At 51.5% G+C, this 21800-nt stretch overlaps 1 protein-coding gene across 1 annotated transcript in view; it reads right to left on the bottom strand.

Moving 5' to 3' along the window:
• The window catches only part of Cerk (ceramide kinase), a 43073-nt gene extending 37379 nt beyond the window's left edge, over positions 1-5694 (bottom strand). Inside the window, exon 1 of the mRNA XM_021183816.3 lies at positions 5260-5694. Within this exon, the coding sequence (XP_021039475.1) occupies positions 5260-5401 (142 nt within the window). The 5' untranslated portion in view covers positions 5402-5694. The remainder of the gene's footprint in view (positions 1-5259) is intronic.
• Between the last annotated feature and the right edge of the window lie 16106 nt (positions 5695-21800).

Raw genomic sequence — 21800 nt, 5'->3', positions numbered from 1 at the left:
CCTTTATCTAGGTTGGCCCAGCTTTCTTCTTTAAAGTTACACCCAAGGGAAAGGAAAGCAAAAGATCCCAGAATTCTTACACACACACTCAAAGATGGAAACATGTCCAAGAATACAACAATGTATAAACTCTGTGTGTGTGTGTGTGTGTGTGTGTGTATACTGGGGCAAACAAAAGCTGTGCACACATGCACACACTCTCTTTAAGCCAAAAGAATTAACCACAGATCCACAGATATATAGTTTTTTAAAACCAGTAAAGAGAGACCGAGATGTCAGGAGTTTTGGCTGTGTCTCTGTGAACCACCCGGAGAATGAAACCCATCCTTGTAGACAGCTGGGCAGAGAACTTCCCCAGAACTGCAGGTCGGGGAGGTTCTGGGCTATGGCTCCTGTGCCCTATCTTGGCAATGCTTACACAGGTGCACTTATCAAAACACATCGAACTGTGCCCTTAAAATATGAGCATTTTATTGCAGGAGAATCAGATCTCAGCGAAGCTGCTCTTTAAACAAAACAAAACATGTTTCACAGCAGCAAGTTATATGGGAAATCACTGTTTATTTCCTAGCTCCCCCCCCCACCCGTGCATTTTACATACACGGAAACACATTTACATAAATACATTTAGCACTCTGTATGTATGATATTAAAATATTTTTTCTGCTTTCTAGATTTTTAAAAGATATATATATATATTTTTTTTAAGATTTATTTATTTTTATGTATGAGTACAATAATAGCTGTCTTCAGACACATCAGAAGAGGGCATCAGATCTCATTACAGATGGTTGTGAGCCACCATGTGGTTGCTGGGAATTGAACTCAGGACCTTTGGAAGAGCAGTCAGTGCTCTTTAACCGCTGAGCCATCCCTCCAGCCCTAAGATTTATTTTTATTTTAAATAAAATGTCTCTGTCTGTGAGACTGTGTACAGGAGCCCAATGAAGCTAGAGTTACAGATGGTTGTGAGCAGCCCAATGTGGGGGCTGGCTCGGGTCCTCTGCAAGAGCGGTGCATGCTCTTAACCACTTAGCCATGTCTCCAGCCCTGCTTTCAGGATTTTATTAAATTATTATTATTATTATATTGCAAGAGGATGCTGGTGCTCCATCCTAGGGTATGGTGTGTGTGTGTGTGTGTGTGTGTCTGTGTGTGTGTGTGTTATGTACTCTACAGCTGAGCTATGCCCTCAGTCCCATGGTTTCTTTTTGTGAGCTTGTTTATTCATGGCCCAGGGTGGTAAATGATGAAGGTATAGGCAAAAGACAGCAGTGGCTTGCCTGTAAGCTCACTGTCAGCTTTGGGGCACCCACATGGGGGCTGGTAGAAGACAAAGGAGAGCACTGACTGCTCTTCCAGAGGTACTGAGTTCAATCCCCAGCAACCATATGGTGGCTCACAACCATCTGTAATGGGCATCTGATGCCCTCTTCTGGTGTGTCTGAAGACAGCTACAGTGTACTCATATGCATTAAATAAATAAATAAATAAATAAATAAATGAATATTACAAAAAAGCAGACAAAGGAGGTTTTCCCCACAAAGGCAGTGGCCCCGATGCCATTCGTGAATCTTCAGCACACTCTGAAACACAGCAACAAATACAGAATTGATAGTGTGCCCTGCTGCCCCGGGGGGGTGGGGGGGTAAGAGGAGAGAATCCCAGACATCATTCCAGACTATCTCAAGTTCAACTAGTGACCCACTTAGAGAAGCCCCCCCACACACACACCATTTCCTGTTTTCAGTCTGCCCCACTTCCGCTCCAGCCCGTGGCCTGGAGAAGCACTTGCTGGTTCAGCTTCTTCCGGTGCTGACCCCACCCCACCAAGATTGAGTCCTTATCTCTGTTGCTGGGCACTTGGCAGCAAACGTGGCAACCGCCCCAGAAAGAATATGTGTCTGGGTTCAGAGCCTCCTTCTGCTGCGCGCTAGGCACCTAGGGAACAAGTAAGTAATCCGCACCTTCCCGTTCTCATGCCTACAGCAGGAGAGGATGGAGGGGAGATGAAATACCCAGCTGCTTGCACAGTGTCCCTCAGGACTGTCTGCGAGCTCCAGGGCTGCCGGCCAGCCGGCCTCTCACAGGTCTCCCAGTCTGGTTTTGCACAATCTTCTGCCCATGATTCCCAACCCAGGCAATTCAGGTGTGTCCGGACACACCTGGGGAGTGGCAGATTGGAAGTGGCCCTGGCTAACTGAATTAAATGTGCCATGAACTGCTTAGAGCATGCTCTCTGACTCCACATACTCAAATCTCACCTTATTCTAAAATAGGTCTACTTCTGGTGGGGGGAGGTGAAAACACGGGGGAGGGGGACCAAGATGACTCCCCCTAACCCCCACCCCACCCCCGCAAGGGAGAGCATCAGGAAAAGGGAAGTGAGCAGGGTGCTTTCTGAGACAGCCTACCAACTGGTCCCTCGCAGCCAGTCCTAGAGAAGACCCGGTCTGTTGGGGCTGCTCCCCAAGGGGCTATAGGTGAGTCTACACAAAAGTGGCTGCACACTTCACAGGGGTGACGTAATACTCAACAGAGCCGGCCAGCTGTGGAAGCCACCTGCCAGCAAAAACAAGCCGCCGCCAATGTTGAAAAGCAGACGCTGCCAGCAAACCTGGCCTAGAGTGTGGGCGCTGGAAACCGTGGGAGCAGCTGACTAATTAACTGTGCCAATGCTGACCACGGGCGATGGATGATGTCCCACCCCACATCTCACAAAAGGAGAGTGGGTCTTGTCCAGTGTCTTCATGGCCTCCTTGACCCAGAAGAGGCAGTGCTCTCCCATGAAGTCAGGTTTGCTCAGCCTCAGCTGAGTCGGTAGAGCTCCACATTTTCTGGGCCCGTGTCTGTATGAGCCAAAGCAAAGGACTGCAGCTCACACATACTGAGCACCCCCCATGCAACAGTATTCTTATCCTAAACCAGGATTCTAGGCCCTAGAGGCTTACCTGAAATTCAACCCACTAGAGCCCGGCGTGGTGGCACACGCCTTTAATCCGAGCACTCCCAGCACTCGGGAGGCAGAGGCAGGCGGATTTCTGAGTTCAAGGCCAGCTTGGTCTACAGAGTGAGTTCCAGGACAGCCAGGGCTATACAGAGAAACCCTGTCTCAAAAAACCAACAACAAAAAAGAAATTCAACCCACTCATGCCTAGGCAGAACAGTGGTAATAAAGTCCGAGAACAAGAGAGACATGCCCTGGGAGGTGGTGCCAGGGGCACATGGGAAGAACTTCAGGGTAATCAAGTCCCAGGCACTGAGCCACAGAAAGGCACTCTGAATACAAGGCTGCTTCGACTCCAAGGCTAGGAACCGGGTTGGTCTCCAGTGAGACTGAGGCTACCTCAGCCCTGCCTCCCTTCAGCTCAGTCTGCAGAGCCTCAGCACAATGCACAATGCCAGAGTACGAACAACCCTAACTACCCACACAGCCATTCTGGGTAGAATGAGCGAGGGAATGAATGAGCGAATGAATGGCAACAGAAATTCAGGGTGTCCTCCAGGGAGTCCCGACTCCCGCCATTCCCACAGGTGCCTTCTCAGGGTGACAGTCAGCCCCACTTCACCCAACCTTGCCTACCTCCATCGTCCCCACCTAGACTGGGCCAACTGCCTTCCTTCGACTCTGCACTGTCTCTCCTCTCTATCCTCCCTGAAGAGATCACCAGGTCTTTGTAATAAATAGATAAATAAATAAATAAATAAAATTCAGCTGGAAACAACCATCCAGGGGCCCCCTTTGAGATACCCACTATAAAGACCAATGCCCACTTCAACCTGCCAGACTGAGGGAGTCCTGGACCCTATTCTCCAGCTCTTCTCCACCAACCGTACCCGTGTCTCGAGGTTCTTCGGGTTCTTTATCAGTTCGCCATCAACACTCAGACCTTCCAGGCTTCCCTGGGCAAGCGCCACCCTTATAAAGTGAGATCTTGCCCTACCCTCGGAGGTTCTAATTGGGATCCAAGCCCATTAGATGCACTTATCCCCACGCATCCCTCTGTGCCTCCATAAGTGGAAAAGGCCCCACTCCATCAGCCACTAGGCTAGAATCCCCCAGGTCCATCCCTACCAGGCTCTCAAGGGAAATTTGCAGGGGATGTTTGCTGTTTGGTGGTAAAGACTGTGCTTAGCAAGCCACAAGCCCTGGATTCTATCATTCCCAGCAGAGAGAGAGAGAGAGAGAGAGAGAGAGAGAGAGAGAGAGAGAGAGAGAGAGAGAGAGAGAGAAACAAGTTGGGCTTGGTGGCACACATTTGTAATACTAGTTTGAGGCTGAGCCACATAGGAAAACAGTCTCAAAGCAAACAAACAAACAAAAGGAGCAAGGAATTTATGAAACTGAATTCGTCTACAAGGTCGTCTACAAGGCCCCACATAGGAAAACAGTCTCAAAGCAAACAAACAAACAAACACAACCAAAAGGAGCAAGGAATTTATGAAACTGAATTAGTCTACAAGGTCGTCTACAAGGCCCCCCAGCCCAGATGTCCACACACAATCTTCTGTAATCCTCCTTTTAAGGAGGACTGAATGACATCTTTAAAATCTCCGCCAATCCGTCGGCCACCAGACAACCTGCTGCAAAGCACCGGGAGAGTGGCTCTAGCGTCCTTGCACTATCCCAGTCACTGCGGGTGGGTTGCGTCTTTCCCCGTGCCGGCCTAAGCTACTCCTCTTTCAACCCTGAGGGCGTCTGAGCAGAATGTACACTCCATCGGAAAGTCAAAGGCCCTTGCTCAACTGCCTAATCGCAGGAAGTCCCTGCCAGGGCCCCTCTGGGCTTCTCCCATAGAGAAACATGTGTATGTACTTGAGTTTACTGTATTGGAGGAAGTATATGACCAGAAACCAGTCCTGTCCAGGTGTGCCAGCGCCATCCCGACAGCAGCACCTCCCCCGGGGTCCCGCGGATGCTCCGGGGTGGGGGGGTGGGGGGGTGGGAGGCTGTGGACGTCCGCTCTTCCCCTCCCCCTCCAGCACCTCCAGAGGCTTTGTCATCCCAGTTCCAGGAGTATCTGGGCTCTCAGCACCCAGACGGTTCCCCCGCCAGAGGCCGCGGAGTACTTAGACCGCCCGGCACCCGGGCTCTGCGTCTCGGATTCCCCGCGCCTCCGTATCCCGGGCGCCTCTCCCCGTGCCCCGGGTCTCCTCCCTCCGAGTTCCGCCCCATCCCAGCCTGCCCGGAGCGCTCGGGCTACGCAGGCCGGGGTGGATGCAGCTCCCGCCCCACCAGCCCGGGATGGCCACACTTACCGGCACCCGGCGCGGAGGGCCCGGACTCCGGGCTCCGCCACCAGCGTAGCAGAGCCCGCGCGGGCTCCAGGCTGACGGCACAGCGTCGCCGTTTCACCCACAGCACGGAGTGCAGCGGCTCCGCCGCCCCCATCGCCCCCATCGCCGCCGGCGCGGCCTCGTCCGCCGGGCGCGGGGCGCGCGGACGCCGGGGGGGCGCGGGACCGTTAGCGGCCCCTGCAGTCTGCCCGGCGGTGGCGCGGGGAGGCGGGAGCGGGAGGCGGCGCTGCGTCACCGGGTACGCAGAGAGGGTGGCGGGGACCCGGGAGGAGGCGACCAGGGTGAGGACAGGAGAAGCTAGACTTGGGACCAGAGAAGAATCAGAAACAGAGAGGTCGAGGGAGCCTAGGATGAGGAGCAGAAAAGGCCTAGGAAGGAACGGGAGGGAGGGGTCAGAGGAGGGGACTGAGGGACCTGGCTGTGGGGAGGGCGGTCGGAGCGGCCGGGTGCCCTGAAAGACACTAGTCTGTCGCTCTGGCTGCCCCTGGGTTCTGCTGGGTCTGCACGAGCGACGGGGTAGGGAGGGCTGCAAAGGGACGGGCGGAGTCCCAGCAGCGCAGAAATGTTGCCCGGGCGGTCCTGGGCAGGCGATGGGAGGCCGTGGAACTGCTGGTGTGCGCCCACGCGCGATTTGACCTTGGGCATCCGTCTCTTTTTAGGTCTTGGTCTCCTGGCGGCTAGCAAGAGTCCTGCAGGTTAGTCCCAGTAGGCAAAGAAAGGCTAGGAGGGAGAGGACAGGGGTTACCTTCCAGGGGAGTGGAAACTGGATGTGTGGATGGTTGTGGGTCTACAGCCACCAGAGAGACAGGAGAAGCCGTCATCTTGTCAGTCACCTGACTGTACCCTCCCAAACAGGCCTAGGGAACCGGAGTTGCTGTTCTTGATGCAGCTTAACATGGGACAAGCTCAACATGTCCACCTCAGGGAGGTCTTCCTGGACTCCGTCTCCCCCCAGCTAAAGCATCCCAAGGCACAGCAGGGCAAAATTCAGCGCTGCACTCAAAGCATATCTACCCATCTTTGTGAAAATTCCATGGGCACGTGGGCTTGTCCCTTACTGGGTCTCCAGTGTCTAAAATGGTCCCTGTGCATAATGTGTTACTCAGATACTGGTTTCGTGATGGCATCTGTTCACATCTAACCAAGGAAGAGTCTCCTCAGAGATGCTAACTGGTCCAAGAGTGCAGGGCTCTGGTGTGACGGAGCTAAGCCTCACAGCAGGGTCAGCTTTCAAGAAGACAGGAGAGCCTCCTGCCCCCCACCCCCCTCAGCTCTCCTGCTGTTGCAGACTGGGGTGGAGCTGGCCAAGTCTACCTTGCCTGTGCCTGGTACCAGAGGGCTAAGGTACAGGTCTGATCCTGTCGGTGCCCTGTGTCCGTCTGCAGGGCAGGGACAGCCGTGAATCACTTGCTTCCTGGAAGGCCAGCCCAATGGTCCGGCTCCCTGACGTTAGGTCCAGGCAGAATCCTAGCCCCACCCTGGAGCAAGCTGGACCTGATCTAGCTCAGTAGTTAGTTGAAGCAAGGGCTGCCCCAGCTCTTTCCTTTCACGGCTGTCGGGATGAGGCTTGGGGGATGTGGACATGAAACTTCTTCAGAAACCTCTTGCCATTGCTGATGATGCTGCCTCTGTTACTGGTGAGGGGTTGTGTCAGGCAAGGGCAGCAGGGGCTATTATTATTATTATTATTGACAGGGTTTCTCTGGGTAGCCCTGATTGTCCTGGAGCTCACTCTGTAGACTCTCAAACTTAAAAGATCCACCTCCCTCTGCTTCCCAAGAGCTGAGACTAAAGATATGAGCCACCATGCCTGGAAATTAATGCAGTGTTTATATGTAAGTGTTTAATACCAAGAGGACTTGACTCCACTTTAGTCCTAGAGGAGTTCCATCCAGGAAGACTCAGCCACACTGTCCACAAAATACTAAAGAACCTGAGGAGGGGCCCCTGTGTGAATTATAGCTCACTAGCGAGAACCAGGATCCCGCAGTGGCTACCCGCAGACTGAAGTGTACCCCCCTCCCCCATTCGAATTCTGAAGCCCCAAGCTTGATGCCATAGATAGTTGCTTATTTGGAGACAGAGCCTTTAAAGAGGTGACTCAATGAGAGCTTTTGGGAGTACGGGGGGCAATAGCTTGGTTCCTGGACAGAGGTTGCCACTTCTCCAAACACACTCATCCACATATGTGCACCTGCACACATATGAACATATGTGTACAAACAAATTAGACCATTAAGGTAGTCTCAATTCAGGTCAACCGTGTACTTAATTATAGGGGGGATTTGAACACAGATCCAGGGATGTGTACATAGGACACAAACTATGAGAAGCACCCGAGGAATGGCCATCTACAGGCCTCAGGAGACACCAGCCTGATTGGACCTGTGGTGTTGGGCTTCCTGGGTGTTAGAGTGCTGTGGTGACCCTGGCCAGCTGGTGTATTAGCCTGCCAGCCTGGGAGGCCACAGTGCCAGGACTGGCTGGGGAACCTCTGCCAGGGGGAGGGCAGCCTAATGAGGGATGTGTTCTGAGAAGCTGAGGTAGACAGGACGCAAAGGCTTGGGCCCTCCAGGCTGGGGACCATAATGAACACAGCACTGGGGGTGGGAGGAAAGGAGGATGCTCTCTCTCCAGTGCAGCTGCCAGGCCCTTGCTGCCTCTGAGTCCCCTGGGGCTCATCCATTGTTGGGTGTGAAAGCAGATGGCAGAATAGCCGACAGAGCCTTGGAAACATCCGCACAGCCTGGATCAATCAGTCCTGGGCTGTGTGGGTCTCTGCGCTGGGACTCAGACCCAGATCCATCCCCCTGATGACTTCCCAAGCTCCCTGGACCACCTCTTACCTGACTGGTATACCCTTCCCTTGCTAGGCCCTGATCCAAACACCTTCTTACATGTCTGTCTGGAAAGTGTCTACCCACTCTCCTTATCCACAGCCACTTCTTTGTGCTGTTGAGGTCCCCTGGCTGTCGTAGAACTTCAAGCAGTACCTGACTCCCTTACAGCCAATGATGTCCCAGCCTGTTGTTGGCCTGGTGTATGCACAGCTGCCCCCCCCTCCCGTTTAGAGGGGCCATATGAACAGGAAGACCAGGGTGTAGGCTCAGCCCCAGCAGCCTGAAGCTCTCATGAGCTACACACTGTCCTGTCCCTTCCCTCCTGTCATAGGTCAAGCTAGGCCATTCAGTTTCTGACCTGATGCTCTAGGTCATACAAATCTGGGATTCCGACCAGTGACTAGCTGTGTGCAGCCAGCACCCTCCCTCCTAGGAGCCAGGTTCTCTCACACACACGGGCTGCCTGGCTCCTGAGATTCTGTCCAGTCCCACATATTGCCACTAAACATGCACATCCCACCTATTGGGTCACCCACTGGGGAGGTAGCACCTTCCACCTTAGTCATTTCTGAGCTCCTCTCCCACCGGGAGGCTGGACTCTTGTTTACACTAGGCCTGCCTGCTTATCTTCCCAAGCTTCCTCCCTGATGAAGTCAGCAGGACTAATTGACATCAGAAACTGGAACACTGCTGGGCGGGGCCAGGGGATCTGGCAGGCCATACCCACAGGCTGCCAGGAATGCTGCCCTCTGCCCTCCACCCTCGAGGAAGAGCCTTCCAAACACTAGCTGTCAGAGTTGACTGCCTGGAAGAAATGCCCTAGGCTCAGAAGCCTGGTTGGTGTTCGATAGTCAGACTCACGATTCACAAAATGCACAATCTAACCTGCCCTCAGGACCCTGACTATGACCGGAAACACCCATTTATCTATTCCATTTAACAGAAGGCAAACGGAGACTCTAGAAACCAAACTAAGGCTCTCAAGTGACAGACGAAAGCAGTTAGGGGAAGGGTAGTCAGGTTCTCCTGTCCCCACCCCGACACCTCAGAGATGAGAAGTTAGAAAGTAGCATAAGCTAAGCTCAATGCTGCATTGTCAGTGGCCATGCCAGCCTCTCAGGCACTTCCCTGGGACAGCCAGTCCTCCTTCAAGAGGGCAGGTAGGAGAAGAATATTCTGGCAGAAGTGTCCTCTCTCATCTAAGAAATCTAGGTTTGGGCTGAAGAGCAGGTGACCCTTAGTGTGCCAGAGCCTGGAAAGGCTTCCGGGTAGATCAGGCCAGAATAATTCTGTATTGGAGACAGAGATTGGGGTGCTTATTCCCCTGGAGAGCTGGAGGAGTACCCTGCCTAGGATGGGGGTGGGGCAGAGATCAGACTTTGGTTTGCTTTGAGTCTGCAAGTCCATCAGACCTGCAGGGGTGACCTATCCTGAGCAGGGACAGGAGGTGGGTACTCTGCTCAGCTGAAGCTTATGTGGTTCCAGGGTGTTGTGCCCAAAGGGCAAGGCGGCAGCAGCTTTGTGGGCTTAGGGGTCGAGCCCAGGGTTATGAAGCAAAAAAAGAGAACCGTGAAGGAAAGCAACTACAAGATTCAGAGCCTGGCCTCCCCTGTTGGCCACTGTCTGCATTCCTTTCCAGATGTGGAGCATCCCGTGAGTTGCCCACAATGTCAACCCATAAGGAAGGGCGTTTGCTCTGTGGCAGCCTCTCTTGGGAAAAGCACCACGTCTTAGGAAGTGAACTTAAGCTGGATATAGTGGCGCAGGCCTTTAATCCCAGCCCTCTGGAGGCAGAGCCTGGGTCTCTGTGAGTCTGAGACCAGTTTAGTCTACAGAGTGAGTTATAGGACAGCCAGGGCTACAGAGAATTTCCTGCCTGCTTTGCCCTGCAGCTGGAGGAGAGATGGACAGCCTTGTGGACCCACAGTTCTTGAGCATGTCAGGGGGAGGTGACTGACAATGTGCTGGCAGAGAACACTCAGGGAGAGAACAGAATGTGTGCCTGGCTCTCCCAGGCTTCCATAAATGATACAATGTAGCCTTGACTCATTCCAGCGAATAGAAGCTGCCACAGTGTTCAGTTTTAGGAGTTGGGTGAAAGTCACCACCAAAAGTGTCCATTCGTGGTACCTGTGACCTTCCAAGACTCAGCCGGGTGGCCTTTGCACATTGGTAATTGCTTGGGTGGCCTCAAACCATTGGGTACCGGGATCTGGAGGAAGAGATGCGAGAACGGGAGGCCATTGCTATCCCTTCATTGGTACTTGAAGGAGCAGGAGACCTTCTTTAGCCTGTGCATGTTTTACGTGTCTTTTTGTATATAAGGAGAAACTCACTTTCAGACAAACCCAGGGTCTTGGAAGCAACACCCCCTGAAGAAGACCATTACAGAGAGAATATACAAGTTGTATCAGGCAACAGGCTTTGTAACACAGGGACTAAAGTACTAGACCCAACCCAAAATCAAATCCAGAAGAGATTTTAAAAGTCTAAAAAGAAAAGAAAAAGATCAATAGAAACTGAATACCACTAAACTCAGCACTCACGGGGGGGGGGGAGCGGCAAAGATGATACTGTGACCCCCAAAAACGCCACACTAAAGGAACTGCTGGGGAGTGCCAACACAGAAGGATGGGCGGTCACAAGGATACCCAGGACGATGGGTGACCAACTCTACCACCCTCAACAGTCTGCCAGAAGCCTGGGGTGGGGAGTGAGGAAACCTGAACTGAAAGGGGGTGTTGCACCCTAAGAATAACGCTGACCATGTGAGATTAGGAAGCCTCACGCTGCTCACCCCACCTTCATCTACAGACCGGGAAACTGAAGCTGTAGTGTCTACATGTGCTTGTGTGTGTGTGCATGTGCGTGTGTGCTTGCTTGAGTGCATGCATACATGTATGTGTCAGGGGGGTCAGAGGACAACATGCAGGAGTCAGTTCTCTTCTATCATGTGGATCATGGGGATCAAACTCAGGTCATTAGGCTTGGAGTTTTTTGCTTGCTGAACTGTTTTGCTGGCCCAGTAACTCCACTCCCCCTCCCCCACAAAACCCACTTCCCTATACCATCCTCCTCCCAGGGCTGTCACTTCTGACGTTCCCCATCAGCCCTTGATACTCAGTTCTACGTAGGCCAGCCATTGTGGCTTCTATAGGGAGCAGGGCCATACTCTTTCCTCTGCAGAGATCTGCCTGTCAAAAGGTGACCGGGAGGCACAACTCCAATCATTTGCTGCCAGTTAGGGACAAGGACTCTGGTGGCTAGCTTGGCAGAGTTTTCAAGAGAAGACAGGAAATGACACTCTTATAAGTGACTCTAAAATAGTAATGGATTTGGTTTTAAAGTGGAAAGTGTTTTGCGGCATGATAAAGTCCCAGCATAGGCTGGGGCATCCAGAGGCCAGTCTGTGATGGCTGGATTAGCAGCAGAGAGTTAAGATAGACTTAAAAGGTCACTATTTGGTCATTCGGTTGGTGGCAGAGATGCATGAGCACATGACAGTATTGTATATACATGCTCAGACAGGAAGGATACAGAAGCCAGAGCGATGCTCCTCCTGGAAGCATGTGGAAGACATGCTGGGTGTGGACAGGCTGGGTGAGATGGGACAAACAGATTGCGCTGGGATCCTCCCATCCCTGGGAGCCAGCAGGGGAAACCTCTTAAGGCAGCCCTCAAATCCAGGGTACCAGTTTACCCTAGAGACCCAGACCCCACAGGGGAGCTGCAGCCTGGTGCTGATGGGGGAAGGGGGTGGGGATAGTCAGGGATTAGCAAAAGTACCAGGGTTGGAGGAACAAACAGAAGAGTCCCATCCTGCAGCCTACTTCTGATTCAATGAACAATATGACTCATGTTCCCATAGTTCACTTGTGAGACCCCGACTTAAAGCCCTTCTCCCTGAAAAGTAAAGCCCCTAAAACATTCCCCCAAGCTTGTTTTCCCTGATCTCTAAAAATACAGCCAGAAAGAAGCTCTTTGTTCTCTGTAGCCAGCAAAAAGCCTTTTTGTTTCTATACCTTACAACCAGAGATGCGATAATTGCAAAAAGACCTAGCCAGGCGCTTGCTTGGCTCCCTGTGCCAAGGACTCGGAGATATAAATTCCACAAAGAAAAGCTACAACTCCTCCCAACTCCTCCCAATTCCTCACTTTTCCTTTAAAAGCCCCCTACTGTTACCGCTCGGGGTCGAACTCCCCTGCCCAGCTTCGTCTGTCCTCAATAAAGCCTCTTGCAGTTTGCATCAGGTGTGGTTTTCTCTTGAGTTATTGAGGTGCCGGCCAGCTCATCCCGGGACTTGAGCGGAGGTTTCCCCAGTTTCGGGGGTCTTACACACTCAGTTAAGACTTATCAATACCTTCACAATGGAAGGAAAAGCTTCATTTCCTGTAAAGGATTCCTGTATCCCAGAGACACGGCTCTGCACCCTGCCCCGCACCTGCCCTGGGAACCACTAACCTCGTCTCTGTCTGGCTTTGCCCGTTCTAGATTTGTCCTAAAGTAGAATCATATGCTACCTCTCCCTGCTGGGGACAGAACGAGCCTGCCCATATGAGAGAAATGCCTTACCATGAGGTTACACTTCCAGTCCCACTAAGTGGCCTCTCTGTGTTACTTCCACTTAGTGCAGTGGTCCTCAACCCATCGGGGTCAAATGGCCCTTTCATAGGGGTGGCCTAAGGCCATAGGAAAACACAGATATTTACATTATGATTCATAACAGTAGCAAAATTACAGTTACAAAGTAGCTATAAGAACTTTATGGTCGGGTCACCCCGTGAGGTACAGTATTAAAGGATGGAGGCACCAGGAAGGCTGAGAGCCACTGACCTGGTATCTCGGTGCGCTTTTCTGCTGCCACAAAACTGGAGACTGAATAATTCCGTTCATTCACTCAGCATCTCATGTTGTAACCCAGACTGATCTGAAACTCATTATGCAGCCCAGGCTAGCCTCAAACTTGCAGCAAACTTCTCGCTTCAGCCTCCCAAGTGCTGGCATTACAGGCACATGCCACCATGCCTGGCTGGGACCTAGTGAGTTATGAACAACTGGAATTCATCATGCTCATAGTCTGGAGGCTGGGCAGTAGAATATCAAAGTGCTGGCAGGTCCAGCATCCAGTGAAGTCCTCAGTCAGGGCAGAGAGGACAGAAGGGTCAAGGGCATGAACACTGTTCTCATGTGGTGGAGAAATAGGGGAGCAGAGAGGCCCTGCACCAGCTCCCTCAAGCTCGAAGGGCCACTCATCCATCCACAAGGGACGTCCACCTCAAATGGTCACAACTTCTTCCTCAAAGGCCCATGTACAGGGGACTCTGTTTCAGCATCAAGTATGACACTTTCAAGATCTGTCTTAGGGTTTTATTACTGTGAAGAGACACCATGACCAAGACAACTCTTTTTTTTTTTTTTTTTTCGAGACAGGGTTTCTCTTTATAGCCTTGGCTGTCCTGGAACTCACTTTGTAGACCAGGCTGGCCTCAAACTCAGAAATCTGCCTGCCTCTGCCTCCCGAGTGCTGGGAGTGCGCCACCATGCCTGGCTTCCAAGACAACTCTTATAAAGGACAAAATTTAATTGGGGCTGGCTTACAGGTTTGGAGGTTCAATCCATTATCATCATGGTGGGAAGCATGGCAGTATCTAGGCAGACATAGTGCTGGAGAAGGAGCTGAGAGTTCTGCATCTTGATCTTTTTTTTTTTTTTAAAAAAAGATTTATTTATTTATTTATTATATATGTTCACACTGTAGCTATCTTCAGACACACCAGAAGGGGGCATCGGATCCCATTATAGATGGTTGTGAGCCACCATGTGGTTGCTGGGAATTGAACTCAGAACCTCTGGAAGAGCAATCAGTGCTCTTAGCCGCTGAGCCATCTCTCCAGCCCGATCTTTTTAAATTTAATTAGTTAATTAATTAATTAATTTTATGTATATGAGTATACTGTTGCTGTCCTCAGACATACCAGAAGAGGGCATTGTGGTTGCAAGCCACCATGTGGTTTCTGGGAATTGAACTCCGAACCTCTGGAAGAGCAGTCAGTCCACTGAGCCATCTCTTCAGCCTGTGCATCTTGATTTTTTGGGGGGGGCGGGAATCGAGACAGGGTTTCTCTGTGCAGCCCTGGCTGTCCTGGAACTCACACTGTAGACCAGGCTGGCCTCAAACTTAGAAATCCACCTGCCTCTGCCTCCCAAATGCTGGGATTAAAGGCGTGCGCCACTACTGCCCAGCATTTTTTTTTTAAAGATTTATTTATTATTATATGTAAGTACACCATAGCTGTCTTCGGACATACCAGAAGAGGGCATCAGATCCCATTACGGATGGTTTGTGAGCCACCATGTTGTTGCTGGGGATTGAACTCAGGACCTTCGGAAAAGCAGTGCTCTTAACCACTGAGCCATCTCTCCAGCCCGCATCTTGATCTTAAGGTAACCAGGAAGAGACTATCTTCTGCGGGCAGCCAGGAGGAGGGTCTCTCTCTCAGACCTCTCTGGTCGGAGCCTAAACATAGGAGACCTCAAAGCCCGCCTACTTAGTGCCACACTTCCTCCAGCAAGATCACACCTATTCCAGTGTGGCTGACTTGTACTACGTCATGGTGTGCGGCATTGATTTGTTCATTCATGGGTTGATGGGCGTTTGGTTGCTTGCACTCTTTGGCTGTAGGAATAATGGGCTCTGGACATTCAGGGATGAGTGTTTGAGGGTATACAGAGGACTGGGATTGTCGTGTCTTCTGCCCCTCTCTGTTTAACTCTTGATTCCCATTCAGCCTCACTGCCTGACAAGCCCAGAAGGGCGCAGAAGCTCCCATTCTTCGCATGTCTGCTCTGTTGGTCATGGCTCCCTGTTGGCTGTAGCCATCTGGAAACAAAAGTTCACATAAAAAAGCTGTGCCTTCCACCGAACCTTCTGCAAAGCAGATGAACTGATCAGAACTTCGACTGTGGACAGCCTGGAATGTTGCAGGTCCAGAGCCTAATTCCAGTTATCTTGGGCTATCTTCAGGCCCCTGATAGCCATTCTTTGCTCACCTCTGGGTCGGACCTAACGTTCTAAGACTAACAGATAAAACCCTCTTGGAATGTGTTGACTTGGCAGACCACTAGCTTCTACCAACCTCACAGTGAAGATTTATCAGACAACATCTGAGGCCTGTAGCTGAGATTTCTTGGCTGCAGCTATCTCTCTGACCTCCTCATCAATATACTTGGAAGGCACCTTGATTTGTGACTTTCATCGTTTTTGACTATAAAAAGATTATGAAAAGCGATTTCATGTTGAAACACGGAGTAACCTAGACCTGTGTTCCTGGGCTATGGTCACTTAAATTTAGGTTTGGGATAAATTTATCTACTATCCCCACTGAGGTGAGAGGTGCTTTTGCATTGAAATATCATAGTTGGTGTAAATTGCCTCACTAGGTTTGGCTTAGCTTATCTGTGAGAAATGGTATCACTTATATACCTTCCCCCCGCCCCCCACTTGGCTTTTCATTGACAGGGCTGCTGTTTGTTTAGCCTCCTCTCCAGCTCCAACTCTGTCTGCCTCTCTGCCTTCCTTGGGTTTGATTCCCAGCACTAGAAATAAAATAGGAAAACAAAGTAGTTTCTGTGTCAGATTGGGGTATTCTAGGCCAGTCAGAGTAGACTGGATTGGGGGTGGTCCCAAAGCAGAACTGATGTCTATAGTGATTGACAGGGTGTGGGCAATAAGGGTCTGAGTCCCACATCTGCCTAGCATCATGTCTTGGTAGGTGGGTGAGAAAAGTGTTCCAAGAAGCTAATGGGGTTGTATGACTGGACTGGAGGTCACATCTGAGACTGCTGTTCAATGAACACATGACAGTCAATCTGCCTAGGGAGCCCCATGCCTCAGTTTACCAGGACAACCCTGATGTGCACCTACTGTGCCGACATCATTACAGCTGTTCCTCCAGGCTCTCTTTTCCAAAGCAGCTCTGTGGGTGACTAGTGTGGCCTTGCTACCCACAACATGGAAGGACAGCTGACAGAGACGAGGATCTCCAAAGGACACTATGGCCTGGGCAAGACAGCAAGGAGGAGAGCAGGGGTCTGGGGAGGGAGGGGTGGCTTTGAGGACCCAGTTTTGTGTATTTAGTGATGAGAGTCTGCCCTGAGCCCTTGAAGCCTCAGCTTCTCTGCATGAGAACTAATAGTCAAATCACAGATCCAAGCGGGCAAAGACTAGAATTCGAATCCAGGCTCTGCCTGTCAGTAGCCGAGTGCCTTCACCATGGTCTCTCAGGCAAATATTACCTTCCTTGTGGCAGGGCTGTCCCTAGAACTGTGGGATGCTTCCACTCACTAGACGCCCGTAATGGCTCCCAGTATGATAAGAATAAACCACCTCCGGACATTGCCAAACACACCCCTGAAGAAACACTGTGTCCATACATTGCTTCCATACTCTGTAAACATAGACCCTAAAACCCACCATATGAGATGCCATGCTGCTGCCCAGGGTAGTCAGTATCTACACAGCACTTGATACAGTGTAGAGCTCACTAAAGGAATTCACAAAATGAGAGCCCACAGTTTGGGGCACAGTGGAGACATCTGGGAGTCGTGAAAATCATGATTCCCTGAGCCTGGTGTTGGGGTAGCAGAAAGGACTCTGGGGTGACTGCCAGGTTGAGATGGCAGTTTGTGGATACGTGCAGGTTCCTGTCCCACCTGGGAGAGAGCAGGGCTTATTGACACTGAGAGGAGGAACAATCCAAGGATCCAGATGCTGGCCTTTTGAGGGTCATGAAGGGTGAGTTCCTAAGACATGGTGGTGGTGCATGCATTTGATCTCAGCACTCAGGAGGCAGAGGCAGGTGGATCTCTGAGTTCGAGGCCAGCCTGGCCTATGGTGTGAGTTCTAGGACAGCCAGAGCTACATATAGAAACTATGTCTTAAAATGAACAAATGAGAGAGAGAGAGAGAGAGAGAGAGAGAGAGAGAGAGAGAGAGAGAGAGAGAGAGAGAGAGAGAGAAGACCAGGGATAGCTACATGAAGACAATTTGGGCTGGCTGGGGTGACCACTCCTCTTATCCTGCTGGGATAACCCTGGCTTCATCACTTCAAATCCTATATCGAATATTCAGTCCTAAATCCAAAATCCCAGGTCCCATAGCCTCCTCAGAGATGAAGCCTGCCTGCTGGCCCAGCCACCCTTAGTCTCCTCACCAGGCTCCTCACAGGCACACCAGGCTAGTGACCTCATTTAGGTATTGAGCAGAAATAGACCAGCAGCTCTAATTAGCTCATCAGCAGGGCTTGCAAATGGGCCACAGCCATCTCAGCATCTGGGATGTGGAAAATTCCATCCACTCTTTCTCCGGGGATGGGCAGGAGTGTGAGGTCCCTTCACCCTGGGGACCACATCAAACTGTGCCGCTTACTCATGAGAGCATTAAGGTGAGGTGGCATAACACCCCCCTGCCCCCTCCCCCATACACCGATGCTGATTCCATAGGTTTGGGGGCTGGATCAGGAGGGAACCTGCATATTTCACACAATCCTCAGTGACACGACCATTCCCAGCTGGTCCTCCCACTGGGCAGTACAACACAGTGGGGGCCTTATTCTGTTCCACCCAAGGGCAGGGACCTAATGGACTTGTTTATAGCCCTTTCCTCAAAAGACAGCTGAGGGGGACAGTGCCTGGGTAGGACTTGACCTAGAGTTGGCTACAGGGTTGTCACAGCAGCCAGACCTACTCAAAACAGTGGCCTCTGTCACAGGAGGGCTGGTGGGTGCAAGAGGTCCCTGGCTGGAAGCCATCGGATCTCTGTAGTCCAGCTAGATGATGTTGGCCTTTCCTTTCTCTTGTTTGGCTCTGTTTCCCCTGAAAGCAGACAACAAGGGAATCCAGGAATCCAGGGGGGTCTCTCTGGGTCCTATGTGCTGATTGTGGGGCCTGGACTGTGCTCCCACACTCAAACAGAAGCTTGGCTCTCAGTGAGCAGGGCCACCCTGTAGCTAACTGTTCCTGGTGGTGTCAGAATGGAGATCAGTCTCTTTTAGGAGTACCTTTCCGACCTGTGGCCAGTCACAGCCCCAGAAACCATCCCTGGACTGAATGGGAGTCTCAGAAAGCCCCTAACCCATCTGTTCCTTCACATTATCTTCTCCTCCTCCTCCCTTTCTGCTCTGTCCTGCCTCCCTTGGAGGGAGGAGGGTGCTCACTCTGGCTGGAGTGGAGAGGCAGAGATGGCAGAGTGGAGGGCATGGCTCAGGATTAAAGCAGTCACAAAGCTCTGGGTTTCATCTCCACCACTGTGAAAAATAAATGAACAAATGAATGATTAACGAATTGTTTAAAATAAAAACAAAGCGTCGCGCTGGGGAGGCAGCGCCAGTTGATGAAGTGCCAGTCACAGAAGCATGAGGGTTCAAGTTCAACTCCCAGAACCCACTCAAAAGAGGTAGGGTGAGCTGGCGTGAGCTTGTAATTCCAGAGTTGGGGAGGCGGTGACAGGGACATCCCTGGTGTTTGATCAGGTTCGGGTTCCAGGTTCAGTGAAAGAAAGAAAAGACGAAAAGAAAAGAAAGGAAAAGAAAAGAAAAGAAAAGAAAAGAAGAGAAAAGAAAAGAAAAAGCAAGGTGAAAAGAAACGGAGGTAGGTATCTGATGTTGGCATTTTGTCTAGGCTCCGCCCCACGGTTACCTGGCAACAGCCAGGTGTGCCTGACTCTCTATAAAAAGGGTCTGCTTGCCCCCTCCTCTCTCTTGCCTTTTTGTTCCTGCTCTGTCCTCTTGTCCCTTACCCTCTTTCTCCCCATTCCCCTCCCCCTCTCTCTCATGGCCGGCCTCTCCTCCTTTCTCTCTCTCTCTCTCTCTCTCTCTCTCTCTCTCTCTCTCTCTCTCTGTCTCTTCTACCCTCTTGACTCCCCTCCCTATGCTCTGAATAAACTCTATTCTCTATTATACCATGGTGTGGCTGGTCTCTCAGGGGGAAGCATGGGCCTGCAGAGGCACCCGCTTTCCCCACACCTGACTGCACACCCACCAAACACCTGACATCAACCTGTGCCTTCTATACATACCCTCTGCCACATGTGCACACACGTGTAAATGCACACACACACACACACACACACACACACACACACAGAGTAGAGGGGCTCCAGCCATAGCCTCGGCTAGCAACATAGGGCTAGTTTGTGACATCCTTGAATGATTCGCTGGCCTCCAGTACCCAGCTTGCCCACTTGCAAGGGGATAGTTCAGGGTGGAGCAATGGAATTCCCCCACCGTCTGTGACTGTTTGTTGTGTACATTCTGTGACCGTCCTGGGAGCAACAAGCCTGTGTCACAGGGACAAGTGTTAGGTGCACAGAGCTTGCTTGGCTTCCTGCCTAAACTTGTACAGAAAGAAATCCACCTCCTTCCTCTTTAGAAAAGGAAATAGCCTGAAGTAAACACGAGTGTGTCACTGTGACTATCTAGCCATAGGGAGACATTAGAAAGAGACCCGCTGCAGGTCAGGCAGATCCAAAGCTGCAGGATCTACATGACACAGAGCAACCACAGGATATCCGAGAGGAGTCCCGAGAGGAGAGGATCCAGTGTAGATAGCTTAGTCGAAGCGAGAGGCCTCTAACCAAACCAGTGACTCATTGTAATGGACATTTGCAAGTAAAGATGTGTGGACAAAAAAGAATATGCTGTGTGACACGCCGTGACACACTATAGCTTCCACGATGAGACTTTTGTTTGTGTGTGGGGGTTCTTTTTGCTTTGTTTTTGTTTTCTATTTTAATTTAGTTTCTTTTGTGAGGGAGGTTGCAGGGGCGGAGGGTGGATACGAAGGGATGGGGAGATGGGTGGAATTGGAGCGCATGATGTGCCATTCACAAAGAATCAATAAAAAGGTCAAATAAAAAAGGAGAAATAAAGAGACCCCTTTGCCAGGCTGCCACCATCCCACGGGGGGCCAACAGTCTCCGAATTAGGACAGCAGGAGCAGCTGACAGCCAGGGCAGGAATCCTCTGTGACCACTCACCCGTGCATTGCGCCTTAAGGAAGTGGGACTGAGCCTGGCATGGTGCCATCGGATCCCTCACGGACTTGAGGATGATCTGTCTGGTACTGGGGACCCTCAGTCCTACCGAGTCTCAGAATCCTTCTTGGAAGAGATGTTTGCTGAGTTGTCTTTGTACTAAGTAAACTCCAGTCCCAGGACTTGGCAGGAGACTGCATCTCACCAGGGCAATTCCCCAGTTATTGCTTCTTTGATTTTTACTGATGAGGTATGCAAGATGGAGCAGGTTCCCTCTTTTACAGATGGGCGTGGTTAGGGTCAGAGAGAGGCTGACTAGGATATGCTTGAGTCCCATGAAGCTTGGGCCACCTAAGAGACAGCTCTGGGATCTTACACATGCCCCTGAAAGACATCATCAAGTCAAATGGCACTCGGGACAGGAAAGCGTCCGGTGGAAAGCACAAACTGGAGAAACGAGCCTTGGAAATGGGGGTTGGAAACCCTGGGGCTGTGGGGCTCCAGGGGTCTCAGCAACAGGTTGAAAGGATCCTGGAGTCAATACAGAGAGGACTGGGAGAGGGAGAAAAAGAAGGAACTCTGAGAAGTCTGAACCTAACAGCAGAGTCCTGGTGTCCCATAGACATCCGGAGCTACTGATGGTTCTTGAGCTAACCATTGTGTGATGGGCCACACGTCTCCGGAGAAGAATGGGCCGTCATGGTGGGGAGAGATTCCTGGGGGAAGCTGGTGGGAGTCAGGGTCCTCTCCCTTGGCTTGCATAGTCCCTGCTGTGCCATGGGCAGGACCCTTGGCACGTTGGAAAACCAGCTGTGGCTGGGACAGGCAATAGCAGCATCTGGGGCCAGTGACTGACAGGAGTCAGAGAGAAAAATAAGGAAGTGGGCAGGGCGTGCTCTCAAGCCCGGCTCCTGCTCTGTCTGCCACGCCCTCCCTGGCATCTGCCTGGCGTCGAAAACCACATTCCAGCTCTGACAGCCCTTAGGAAGGAGCCCTGAGCTGAGAACCCACAGTGGGTAGCCTAGGGTTGAGGATCTATCTAGTTGCTCAATTTCGGCTTTAAAAAAAGAGGAGGCTCTGACTCAGCTCTCTGTTCCCTTTAACCTCTCCCCTCTCTACTCCAGTTCTCCCCCCTCTCATCTGCCTCCCCCAGATCTCAACAGAAGCTCTGTGGGATGGGCGGGGCAGAAACCATAATCCCCACTTTATAGGCTGGAAAGGTGAAGCCCAGGCCACTTCCCCACCCTCTCGCAACACTATCAAGTCTGCACCAGAAAGGACAAGACACAGCCCTGAAGCTAAGCCCATTCTTCTCACCCCAGAAGAACCTGAAGATTTGACTCTGACCCTTTCACCCCTCCACTGTAAACTGGGTGGTAGGATGAGGAAGGGCCAAGAGTGTCCTGTGCTTTGGGACAAGGCTTCTGTGGCTCTATAGCCTTCTGGGTCTAGTTTATCTGATGAGCATGTTCTGAACATCCAGCCTTCTGCTGACCAGAGACACTGTGAGGAAGGTTGTCGCCTGCTGGGCTATCGGCTAAGCCAGAACGGTGAGGCTAGAACGAGGAGCTGGGTTTCAGACACAGCCTGTCTGAGGACTTGCTAGATGCAGAACGAGCAGTGAGGATAA

This window comes from Mus caroli, unplaced genomic scaffold, assembly GCF_978045245.1.
Source record: "Mus caroli unplaced genomic scaffold, Mus_caroli_1 scaffold_16, whole genome shotgun sequence".
In the NCBI taxonomy this organism is placed as follows: Eukaryota; Metazoa; Chordata; class Mammalia; order Rodentia; family Muridae; genus Mus; species Mus caroli.
The sequence above is the reverse complement of the archived record's forward strand: the minus strand, read 5'-3'. Positions and strand labels throughout refer to the sequence as shown.